The sequence below is a fragment of the Acartia tonsa genome, chromosome 12 (genome assembly GCF_053477335.1).
Source record: "Acartia tonsa isolate MP-2025a chromosome 12, ASM5347733v1, whole genome shotgun sequence".
In the NCBI taxonomy this organism is placed as follows: Eukaryota; Metazoa; Arthropoda; class Copepoda; order Calanoida; family Acartiidae; genus Acartia; species Acartia tonsa.
In genome coordinates this window covers 25,778,135-25,791,631 of record NC_137271.1, presented here as the reverse complement: position 1 = coordinate 25,791,631, position 13,497 = coordinate 25,778,135, and the positions used below count along the sequence as shown (strand labels likewise).

At 30.9% G+C, this 13,497-nt stretch overlaps 1 protein-coding gene across 1 annotated transcript in view; it reads right to left on the bottom strand.

The window, feature by feature from the left end:
* Nucleotides 1–13,497, bottom strand: part of LOC145334077 (uncharacterized) — a 64,484-nt gene that overhangs the window by 39,294 nt on the left and 11,693 nt on the right. Inside the window, exons 13-19 of the mRNA XM_080179360.1 lie at nucleotides 12,976–13,032; nucleotides 12,427–12,469; nucleotides 11,579–11,636; nucleotides 11,030–11,070; nucleotides 10,300–10,371; nucleotides 9,527–9,582; nucleotides 6,822–6,892 (exon numbers count right to left, since the gene is read on the bottom strand). Of these exons, the coding sequence (XP_080035486.1) occupies nucleotides 6,822–6,892; nucleotides 9,527–9,582; nucleotides 10,300–10,371; nucleotides 11,030–11,070; nucleotides 11,579–11,636; nucleotides 12,427–12,469; nucleotides 12,976–13,032 (398 nt within the window). The remainder of the gene's footprint in view (nucleotides 1–6,821; nucleotides 6,893–9,526; nucleotides 9,583–10,299; nucleotides 10,372–11,029; nucleotides 11,071–11,578; nucleotides 11,637–12,426; nucleotides 12,470–12,975; nucleotides 13,033–13,497) is intronic.

The following is a 13,497-nucleotide window of genomic DNA, read 5'->3' as shown; positions in this document are numbered from 1 at the left end:
AGTTTCTTTTGTTTCAAAGATCATTCATGTTGAAAGGATTAGAAAATTGGTTAAATTCATTCGGAATACTTGTCCACGTTGCAGATATTTGATGAAGAAACATTATCTTCCTCTTACTGGAAATCAATCTGCATACTCTTTGATGAAAGCTATTCCTTTTTTCTCCACCATGATTGACATTGCAGGAGTGTATAAAGCTCATGATAGTATCAAGCAAAGAGTAACTAAGCCTGCTTACTTCTTGATACAGGTATGTCTTATTTCAGGATGTACGTCAATAGGTGCATTAGAAGACATGACTGTAAATTCAATCCTGCTAGCATTAACCAGATCAGCAAACAGATATGGATGGCCAAAGTATTTAGTGCTTGATTCACAATCTAGTTTCAAGTCACTGGAACATGCAAAGATATCTTTTACTGATCTAGCTGGGAATTTATGGTCTAAGCAGAACATTATCCTTGATTATAGCACTCCTCTAGGACATAATGAAAGGGGACGAGCAGAATCAAAGATTAAAATCTTGAAGGAATTTTTGGAGAAAGCAGCTGAACTTGGTGTGAAACATAGTTACCTACAATGGGAAACTATAGGATTGAATATTGCTACCATGATTAACAGTTTGCCTATTACTTCAAATCAGGATGATCAAGCTCACACAATGGGAGAGTTGGGTTTAATCACTCCTAACTTATTTATTTTAGGTAGAAACAATGCAAGAAGTCCTGAGAAGTTTGTTACTGTTGATTTCAATCCAGCCAAAGCTATCAAGGAAGTTGCTGCTACTAATGACAAGCTTATTGAACTTTTAGGTGACTTTATTCCTAGATTTATTCCTGGCAAACGTTTCACTGAAGCAAGACCTCCTGAGGTGAATGATGTTGTTCTTTTTGTCGTTCAAGAATCAAATAGAACAAGGAACATAAAATACAAATATGGTAAGATTGTTGAAACGAACGTTGATGGTCGTATTAACAAAGTTGTTGTTGAATATCGTAATTATGAAGAAGTTGTCAAGAGGAGAGTTGAGAGAAGTATCAAAGATCTGGTCCTGATACTAGCTTCTGATGAGATTGATTTCAATTCTAAGGAACATCAACTTGCTTCTTATATTCAACAGAAGTATCTTTAATTATATGAGCTTGAGCTTAATTAATATTATCAAAAAGCAATTTAGAAAATGTTATCCATTTAGTTAAGCTCAAAGTAGAATCTTGTATGTTTTTTTAGTATACCAGGTATATAGTACTGTACAGAAAATTGGATCAATGCTTGACTTATATCTCGTCAAAGCTTGTCTAATAGTAATGTTTATTTATTGTACAGAATAATTAGTTAATGCTGGACTTATAACTTGTCAAGGCTTATCTAATATTTATTCATTGTACAAAGTGATTATATCAATGCTGGACTTATATCTCGTCTAAGCTTGTCTAATATTTGTTTATTGTGTGAAGTAATTAGAACAATGCTGGACTTATATCTCGTCATAGCTTGTCTATTACTTGTTTATTGTACAAACTTAGATCAATGCTTGACTTATATTTCGTCAAAGCTTGTCTATTGTTTGATATCATCAAGAATATTAGATCTTAAACACTTTGATTTCAATATCCAATAGTTCAATCAAATGCTGTGCTTAAATCGCTATGGCTTTGATAATCTATAAGTGTTGATGTATATTTTCAAAATGTTCTTGATGAAATAAATGATGATATTGTATTAATGGTGATCTTATATTTTGATTACCTTGATACTATATGGTTTGCTTATTTTTTGAAATCTTAGCATATAATGTATTTATTATTATAAGATTGTATGAATATTTATATTTACAATATTGAGTCTTAAATAAATGAATAATTTTTATTTCCAAGTCTTATTTTGGTTAGAAGTTAAAAGAGTGCAATTTTTTTTTTTTTTTTCTCGTTTTTTTGGCTTTCCTTTTTAAGCTCTTACTCATTTATTTTTTTTTATTTTTAGTGAATTCAAAGCATTGGAGAGAGGCCTTACCTTCAGAAGACAGAAGTCTAGATATGAAAAAGATATAAGCCATGAAAACTTTCATAAATATGAAAATATTCCACTAGACAATTTATTACTCAAGGATCCAGACACCATTGTATCAGCAGTAAAAGATCAGAAAATTGCTGTGTATGATCTAAAGAGACTAGCAACTCCTGAGAAATATCTAAATGAAGTTATAATTTTTTGTGTTATCAATACTTTTGCTAGTTTACCTGACCATAAGTTTGTTGTAAGTCAATATTTGTCTAATGATTTGAAAGAAGGTAAATCTGTATTACAGAGGTATAAAGCTGAATATAGGATGTATTTTGATGGGCATGACTTGATTATTGTACCTTTATGTTTAGGAGCCCATTGGACACTTGCAATAATATATCCAAAATCAAAAGAAATAGAGTTTTATGATTCATTTCATTACAAACAGAAACCTAATTCACTTTTTGAATCATGCAAGGATTATATGGAAGAAATTCTAGAAACTAAACTCCCTGTGAGTATCAGGAAAGATTTGCCACACCAACAGAATTACACTGATTGTGGCATGTATGTTTGTAAATTTGCAGAGCATGCCATTAGTGGAATCGGTCTCAATTTTAGTGATAATGATATGAATGGATTCAGACTTGACTATGCTAATAAAGTCAGAGAATTAAAGACTGATTTGCCAAAGTTCCTTGAGCCTAGGAAAATTGATGAGAGAAGTTATGATGATATTGATGAGAAGACTGATGATATTGATGAGAAGACTGATGATATTGATGAGAATGAGAAGACTGATAGTAATGAGGCTGTGTATAAAACCGAGATGAAAACTGAAGTACACCAAAGTCTGTGCAGATTTCTTTATAGATCAAGCTTAAACCATAGTAACAATTTTGGAATTTTACTTTTTGAAGAGAGCATTGTTTTAGCTGCAAACACTGATAGGCCTTTCCTAGGAAAAGATAAAAATGGTAAAATTATAACTTATAATACAAAAGGAGATTGGACAAAAATGTTATCTTTTGTTGAAATTTTGAACCATTTTGAACAAACAGATCATGATAAGGCATTTGTGTTAGTAACAAATGAGATACTCCAAAATCATAGCATTATTCATGATTGGTGTGCTAATTCAAGAAATCCAGGTGAAGAAATTTCACATTTTCAATTTCATTGGGGACTTACTAATAATTTCAACAAACTTAAAAAAATCATGAAATCTCAAGGTGTAATTTTACAAGACAAGATGAAAAGAGATAAGAACTTTTTGAAAAAGCAGAAAAAATTGAAGAAGAAAGGTTAGTACTTTAAGAATTCAATTCATCAAATTGGTCCTGGCCAGTGTTTTAGAGAATTTGTGATGAATTGAATTCTATTTTTTTATTGCATACTAGTCTATATCTATTTTGTCTAATGTCTAATTTTTATTAAAAAAATCGTTTTTTTTACTAAAATAATCAGAAAAACGTGTATGTTACAATAAAAGTAAAAGTAAATTTTTAAGTATTTTAAAGCATTTTTGTACTCAAACCGGTTTTTTCGTCAATAAAGGGTTATAAAAGAGGTAAAAAACAAACAAGAAGTCAGTAAGATTTTGTACTCCTCCAGAGAAGGTTTGAAACGTGTTATTTTTTAGTCAAAAGAACATTTTTTAGTGCTTGAATAGCAGTAAAGTTATAGTTATTTTTTATTGATCAATATTTTGTAGATATTTTCATATTTTCTTTAATTACTAATTGACGGTCTGCTCAGTCTGTCTTGTAATTGAGGAAAATATGAGGTTGTTGAAGGAGTATTGACCAATAATTTGTAAATTTTATTTTACTGTTATTCTTTTTTGTTATGATCTTACTCAAATAGCAGTAAAAGTTGTGGTTATTTTTTATTTGTCAATGTTTTGTAAATATTTTCATGTTTTCTTTTATTACTGTTTTGTAATTGGAGATGTTATGAAATTGTTGAAGGAACATTGACCAATAGTTTGTAACTTTTATTTTACTGCTATTTTTTTTTGTTATAATTTTTGATAATCTAGGCCTATTGAGATAATTCTTAGTGATGGCATATAAATTTGGCAGTGATCCACAGTGGAGTAAATATTTAGATCAAAACCCTGATTTTTCAACAAATTGGTAAGTTTTTCTTATAAATTCTTATACATTTTTCTATTTTCTTTTTTTATTTCATTGATTTTTTTTGTTGAGTTTCTAGTTTGTTTAATATTTCTTAAGTGTTCTATAAACCCTATACAATACAAGTCTAAGAAAATATTAAAATCAAAATAGATAGTTATCAGTTAAAAGCTATCAGTAAAAAAATCAATCTAATATTATTGAATCTATGAAGGTGTTTTAAAAAGTGTATTTTTTTTAGTTCAACACTGTTGACAGAGATAAATCAGAGAATTTTCTTATTACCTACCAATACCTACCTCAATCTACTTATATTTTGATATATTTCTTAAATATTTTGTTTAAATCTGTTTAACTAATGTTAATTGTCAATAAATTAATTCTTTAGAAGATATTGTTTTTATTTTGTTTAAATTCATGTATATGTTCAAAGGTGATAACATCGGCTAATTAGGGTTTTTATCCAAAACAGTAGTGAAGGATCTTGCTAACCGCTGAACCGATAAATAAAGTTTTTTTTTTATGGGAACCCGTCAACACATTTAGCTGTGCGGACGAGATAGCACATCATTTTATATGATTAAAGAAACAGAAATACTTTGCAGTAGGGGAGATTTGAATATGCTTTTAATCTAACATTTATGTGGTGATGAATAAATTATCAAATTACATAAAATTATTAAATTCATAATGAAGCTACTCTGTTATTGAAAATTTCGTTATCATTTACGTAAAATACTGTCCAACAAACAATTAACCCTTTGATTGCACGAATTTTTTTCTGAAAAGTTCTAACTGTAATTGTTAACGAGTTGCGCCTTTTTAAAGGCCAAGGCATTATCCCTTCTCTAACTGTTTATGACGATCACATGACAAATCCAAAGTAGAGAGGATTTTTAATAACTTTAGTTATGATCTAGTGTCAGTCTTACATTCGAACCTATCACCTCAATTTTTAAATTAACAAAAAGAGCTAACCGTTACGAATGGACGACCTTAATTGTAGTTTTATAAAAAAAATACTAAAATGAAAATTATTTCATATTTCATTCTGAATACTGAAAAAGAAAAAAAATATTATTATTACTTATCATGCTGTGCTAATTTTGAATAATTTCATCCTTTTAATCAATATTATCAAAATCTTTGGAAAGGTTGTGTGATTTAAACAAGACATTTTTGGTTTTCATATGTGAAAACTCTTAAACTGGCTCTAAAAAAAATATTGAGAGCCACTACATATTAGATGCCAATGTTTATCTCTAGATCAAGGTATTTATGACTTGGTGCTTATCTTAGCTAAAATCTTTTACATATAAGATTCAACAATGGCTCTTTAAAATTCTCCAATGAGCCGGCTCTCGGAAGTGCAAATCACCTAGTGATTATGATTAACGAAAAAAGCTATCCATTACATTTGGACTGACATACGGACCTATAATAGAAAAGCTTTACTTTTAACCCTTACAGATCGGGGGGGGGGGTCGTATTGACCCCCCCCCTCTAGTTTTTTCAATGTCATTTTTTTTTTAGGTAAGATGGATAGCTGTGACTTTATGACTTTTTAAGTTTAGTTATTATGCGTCGGCAAGAGTTGATTTTATTAGGATATCTGGTCTGTGTCAGTTGTTGTGTCCGGTCAAAGTTGGTTGGGTAGCACCAAAATTAAAAAAAAATTCTAAATAAATCTTAATTTCTACATTATGACTTTTGTGTATAAGGTAGAAACCTAAATTTTTTTTGGAGAATACTGAGATATCAATGACCTTATGAGAAAAGTGGTGTTATGACCGTTTGACCACACCCTGACCGACTTTATGACCGATTTTTGTCCGGCTTTTACTACAGACATATATCATGAATATCGTGGCTTCTATTACAGCTAGAGACCTATAATTTTTTTTGTTAAATCCTTGAGCAACAATAAACAGATAAAAATATCAATTGGCGCCGCCAACCGCCGTTTTACCGCCGTAACCGCCAAAAATGGCGGTTTCCGTTATTTGCCGTTTTTCGGCGATGATCAGAAAAAGTAATTTTTTTGTTATGAAAAATAAAAGTTCGTCCTAAAATTTGGTCATCCTAGCTGCGACATTGGCCGCTTTACAGCTGTTTTAAAATTTAGCGGCTGGCTGCCAAAAAGCGGCTAAGGAGCGTCCTGATCGTTATGACTAGAAAAAGTAATTTTCTCTAAAAATACACATGAACCACCAGAAAAAATTTTACGTCTTTATCTATAACAGAAGCCGAGATAGAGGGGGGGTCAATATGACCCCCCTCCCCCCCGATCTATTAAGGTGGGAATTGGGGCCCGATCTGTAAGGGTTAAAAAGGGGATAAATTTGAAATAATGGATTATTCTGATATGGTGTCATTCAAGATACTTCTGCCAAAAATTTTACATTTATCCTCTTTTTTAATAGGCACTATGTAGAGTTTCAATATTATTTAGCTTTTCCCTGACTTAAGATCTTTGTGGGCTTGAATCTCAAAGCTATATATATAGTGTCTATTAAAAAAGGGGATAAATTTATAAATTTGGCCCAAAATATCCCAATTGATGTCATATTAGAATAATAGATCATTAGGCACTATAAAGAGCACTTTCAATCTTTATTTCACATAGCAACACTTACATGAGTTGAAGGTTAAATTCTCCAATTAGAAATAAAAACTTACCCATTTTCTAGAAGCACCAGCTATTAGACAGGTTATAAGACTCACCCCCATCAAGATTGAAGTTATATAGGCTAAAACAAATTTTGATTTTTAGTTTATTTAATACCTATATTTGCGACAACTTTTATTTAATGAAATCTTCCAATTTTTAACATTTACAAAATCGGTGGCCCTCTCGGACGGGATTCGAACCTGGGATAGTCAGATAAGAAGTCACACATTCTATACATAAGCTATATGCAACTTCAAAGATTGCAAGTAAAAATAGATAAGGTAGTAAAAATAGTATGATTCACGAAACCTCGAAACCAAAAAATATATTACTCACGAAACCTCCGTGTTTTTCTTACCAAACCAAATATTTTTCTCACGAAACCTCCCAACTTTTGAATTTCGTGGTTTCGGTCGAAAAGTACATGGACAAAATTTCCCATATAAAAGATTTAAAATTTAGCAATGTTTCGTATAAATTAAGCTTAAACTGACCTAATGTTAATTAAAACTATTTAAAACATTATATCTAATGTACATACACATATAATAATCCTAAAAACGATATTCTTTTAACAATTTACATCAAAATTAAGTTTTTGTAAAAAAAACTATACTATTATTATAAATCCATCCCACTTCATATGTTCTTCCTTCCCTATTTCCTCCTTATGTCTCCCCCCACCTCCCAAAATGAAATTCACGAAACCTCCGTGATTTTTTTATAATGTCGTCTTTGTAAAAATTATTAGATTAATTTAAATTAAAACAAAAGAGTATTTAAATGTCGGCGGAACGTTTTTTTAGCTCTTATAACAATATTTTTAACAAAAATTTGGTGTAATTTAATATCGGCGTAATAGTTTTAGCTATTATAATAATTTCAATTTCTATCCCCTTAATATTCAGAGATTAATAGTCGGGGATTGGAAAATGGAAGAAAAAGATTAATAGTAGGGTAAAAGACAATGGAAGAAAAATATTAATATTCAAGGAAAGTTCAAGGAAAGAACAATGGAAGAAAAAGAAGGGTTGATTAATCCCCATTATTAATTTTGTTTTGGGTTGTAAAAACATGACCAATTTTTGTTTGATATTAATGCGGCATTTGTGGCATAGGGGTACGTTGTAAGGCTAAGGTCGTGGCTATCCAAGATCGACTCCAGGTGGGGACATTCATGTAAAAAAAAATTTTTATTTAACATAACAGACTGAAAAATATATTTAACATCTTATTATATCCAGTTTTCTATGAATATAAAAATGCACAATCATTTCAGATTAAAGCCAGTGTTATATAATAATAGTTAATAATACGATGCTTTAAATAACTATTATATTACTCGCCCTACCCTCCAAACATACAAACACACAGACAAATATCCTGTTACTTTATAAATTTTTGATTTTTATATCCGTTTAAACGGTCGCTGATGATTGAAAATTACGCAACCTACGAATTTCTTTCTCTCTCTCTCTCTCTTTCCTCCTATAATATTAAGTATCCCTCAAAGCTTATAGGTCGCCGGTTCAAAACCCCCCAAGTAACTTATCAAGAATTCCAGTTCTATTGCCCGCATGTATAATAAACTATTAAAGCTATCATCCATATAATAAAGTAACAGAATGTTTATTTGTCTGTCTGTTTGTTTGTGACAAAGGATCTCGCTAACCCCTGAACCCATATGGTTCTCCTTTACAGGGTAGCTTATCATAGGTTCTGGGAAGGTTTCTAACTATTTTGGAAGAGGGTAAAACCACCCACCCAAGAGAAATCGTTCTGGAAAAAAATTACCCCCCCCCCCTCCACACAACAATATCTTTCTTTCTCTTTCTCTCTCTATACAGATAAAAATATTTTTTAAATACCCGAAGAGGTTTCGATCTTAGGTGCTTCAGACTGCTTGGATAAAATATTAACAATAAAATTTATCCACTGAGCTAAAGAGGAAAGCTTTAATGATCAGTTAATTTAAACAATTAGTATAAAGTATTCTTTAAAATATTTAGGGCCATGGAAGTCGGTTCGAGGCTTGGCGATAATTTTTTTTTTAATTACCTTTTTAAATATATTAAGGGACTTCAAAATTAGTTTTATTTTATTAATTACTGATATTGTTTACAATGTCATAAAAAGAAATATTCTTTAGAATATTTAGGGCCAAGGAAGTCGGTTCGAGGCTTGGCAACATTTTTTTTAAATTGCTTTTTTAAAGATTTTAAGTGACTTTTCAAAATAAGTTTTAGTTTTATTTTATTTATTTAATAAAAAATTAAATTTTTTTTAAAGGAAATAAAATATGTTTATTCTAACAACAATAATTGAACCACTGATCTTCGTACCCCATTCTCTCATATCATACCACTACGCTATGAAAGAATAGCTATAAGATGCAATACCAATAATGTATTATAAAAAAAGGAAACAATAATTTTCACTAATTTATCTAAACCTGGATGGTACATCCAGGCATTTCTAGTATTTTATAGAAAAGCTACTACATATAAATCATAATGTCTGTTGGGTTTGTCTTTCTATTTGGGGGTTTTTGGCAAATAGGATATAATTTGTAATTGTTAGTATCCATTTTCACTGTTCTATTAGGCTTTTTTTTAAATTCTTCTATAAAATTATGTATTGACCCTTTTAGCTGTAATACACCTTGTGACAGACACACATTCTATTATGTGTGTGTTTTTTCAAAAGATATTACCAAACCATTCAGCAGATACATTAAGTTCTTCAATAACAAACAGAGCAAAGAATCCTGTTTCATGGAAATTTTATATTATGATTGAAAAAAATCATTTAAAGACAATATCGGCAGTTTCCCTCAAAGGGTTTAAATGAGAACTGAAACCCAACCCCCTTTTTTGAAAATAAAATTAAAAATAGGAAGGATTTTTTTTATCTGTTTCTTTGTTACTTTAGGTAAGGTTAGATTAAGTTACATTGGATTCTGGTTTAGAACACTGCAGGTTAAGACCTTCCATAGGGGTTAGGCATGAGAAAAAAGTACCAGCCCTTTCCCCTCATTTCAATTCATTTTATATATTTAATTCAATTTATTTTATATATTTAAATTTACCATTATTATGGAAGTAGATATTTAGATTCATAGCTGTATGTAAGGGGGGGGGGTGTAAGGAGGAGTAATTACCAATAATATTTTTTTATGTTTACAACCGCCTTCCTTGGCCCCCCTCCCCCTGACAAAACCATGTGTACATCACATAATAATCCTGTCTCCCTTTATTCAACAAATTGATTTAGTATTATTTGGATCTTACATCAGATTATCATGTACTTTAATAGATTGAAACCCTTAGCATGCCCCCCAACCCCTTTAACTGTATGAACGAACTGACCAATAAGTGATGTCTAAATTAGCAACCTAAATTGATGATAGTTTTTCCCCTGACATAATATCCATGTATATTCTATAATATATCAATTATTCAACCTTAATTAAAATATTCCATTCCTTCTGTGACCCCCATATTGACTCCAAAAAAGAATAGAACAGCATAACAGAACAAGGCAGGAGCAGTTAAAATCCTGAAGGAAAAAGATATTAATAGTTATTTATCGCATTGTATTATAGACAGCTTACCAAGGATATTAAATTGAAAAATTATATTATTAAAACTAGTACTAACTTTTTATGATTTTTATTGAAAAATTATTGGATAAATTGTCTGTAACATGGTATGATACATTTTTTTTCAGTATGGCTGAGGACCGGTTTTAATCCAGCGGATATTAATAGGATTCATAGCCATACTGGGAGTTTTTTTGTAACTAGGGTTGGCCAGTTTAGGAATGAGATAATTGAATTTTTTTCTTCAAGTCTTGCATATTAATTCCAGTAACAATTAGGCATGGTCTGGAAAGGAATATTGCCTATGTGTCAATCATATACAGAAGCAATTTTGTGATAATCTATGTAATTATTGTTCAGCTACCAAATAATATAAATATTTTTTTGATATTAAATACTAAATGAATCTATACTTTAATGTTAGTTTGTACATCTATCTTTTTTTATGAGTGCTTATTTTAAATGTTGTCATCCTTATGTTAATAGAAGCAATCATTTTACAATCTAAATTGTTACATCTTGCCCTTATTCATTAAATTTTAATTATTTGATTTATTGGGTATGTACATCAATTTACCATCCATTAGCTTATCCCTTAAGAACACTGTATCATACCAAGATAATTCTTGTCGCCAGGGTGTTTTTGTTCTTGTGGGCTAAAACATACATTTGTTAATTTTTACAAAATTGAAATCCAATACATACACCAAAAATATACAATGGCAAAAAGACACAAAAATAGTTTTTATTAAAGACAAATTGATATTTTGTTTTTAAAACACCTATATGGTTTAGTAATCTTTTTTAAAAATATCTAAATTTTGGTTAGGCCCTCTATTTTTCCAATATTATGTAATTTATTGGGGCCCCAAATTAAACTATAGTAGTTCTCACTAATTACAAGACCGATTAGGTTCTACAACAGAGCTTCTTGTTGGAAGCAAAAAATTTCTATTTTTGGGGAGGGTTAGGTAAATCCACCTCCCAGATAAATCTTTCATGGAAAAAAAATAACTCCTATCCCATTGCTCCCTACCCATCACCCCCCCCCCTTATTTTTTCAAAGGGAAAATTTGAGAAGGCTTTGAATGATTTATTTGAATAAAAATTACTTGGATCTTTGTCTGTACTGATCTTACATTTATATATATTCGCAATAGTTACCTTGATATCAATATCGTAGAAAAGTACAGCCACCGAAGAAATTAAAATTGATACTGAAATTATTTTGATTATTTTAACCATTAATTGTTTAACTTTATTTTATTAGCAGTGACATCGTCCAATGGATATAGAATACGTGGATATATTGACAGAGGGAAATTTGTCGTCAATTTAGGTTGCTAATATGGATCTCATTTATTTAGTTAATCCTGTAGGAGGGTAGGGGATGAGGAATCATCATTTAGCAAGCTTAGAGTACATGAAAATCTGGAGCCACATCCAAGTAATTATATTACGATTCATCGTCCTCAGCTCACAAAAAAGCAAGGACGATTATGTCCGCGAAAATAGTGGAGATGTTTGAAATAATAATTGCAAAATATCAGGAAGGGAGGGACCATTTTGGACTTTAAATTACACTAGTCCACAAAGTTTTATGATTGCGTTTTCTTATTCGTTGGCTTAACAACTGTGAGGACTTTATTAAACATTTATGTACATCAATTTATCGGCCATTATATTATCCCTTTAGACCCCTTGGACAGTAAATTACATTGATACTAAAAGTCAAATAACAATTTAATTGAAAAGAGCTTAGATACTCAATAATTATATTATGGTTTGTCCAGGGAAAAGGGAATGATATTCTGACAAACAATTCTAATGGAAAATTTCCCCACAACCCCATCCCTCTTTTCCTTTCCTTTTCATCCAATACCCACCCCTCTTCAGTTAAATGAAACACTTTAAAAGGTTTCGTGATTTTTTGTAGAATTTATTGTTAGAAAAGCTACCCCTGGTCTGTACGTCCACATGTCAACAATTTTTAATTGGTTAAAATTCCTGAACAGCAATAAAAAGGAAAACTGTAATTAGACTCATCAACAACCTAAAACAGAACAAGAACAATTATTTTTGGGGGGATTTTTCATGGGGAAGCTCGAAGCGAACTGGAAACCTTCCTAATACGTTCAATAGAGTGTTATTTAAAGGGGCGGAGGAAGGTGTATAGAGAAATTTATAGGGATTGGTTATTTGAAAATTATTCTAAAATTGTATAGATACGTTTCTCAACCTTCCTTGAACTCTTGTTGTTTGATTAAGAAATAAAATTGAAAACAAAAGATATATTCAGAAAGCCTGATTATAAACAAGTGAATTGCAGAAAAGTTATTTATTGCATCGTATTATTCAATAGTTTTCCATAGATGAAAAAACAAGCCACCCCCTCCCCTGCTCCCAGCCTCTTCTTTCCTTTTTAAGTGCCTGGCCCCTGACTCGTTAAAAAGTAAAAAATAACCACCTTTCACCAATCCGCCCTTTACACTCTTATGCTTTAAATTTCAAAATCAGTAGAAGAATAGACACATTGAAGGAAACCGCCAAAATACTTAACTGTTGGGAAAGACAGTCTATTTTTTCACCAGCAAATTTCATAGTATCAAGAAGCAGGCCTGAAATTTAAATATTTTTAAAATCCATGCTATTCTATAATTCGGAATGTCAATCAGTTCTTCATTCTATCCATCTCTCAGCTAGGTTTGTGGGTAAACATAATTTTTTTGGCTTTCATTCAAAATAGACGGCTGATTATTTTTCTTCCATATACCTCATCAATTATATAGTTTACTTGTTCCGTCAGTCTGTCGGTAATGTAATATTTGACGTTGATTGTTGAACAGACCAAGTAGAAGCGTATGTGATAAACCAGGTCATAGAATATGACCAATATTACCAGGGGTGTAGGACCAAGTATATTATTACCTGATTTAACAGGTCCTAGAATATGAACAATATTACCACGGGTGTAGGACCAAGTATATTATTACCTGATTTAACAGGTCCTAGAATAAGACCAATATTACCACGGGTGTAGGACCAAGTATGTTATTACCTGATGATATAACAGGTCCTAGAAT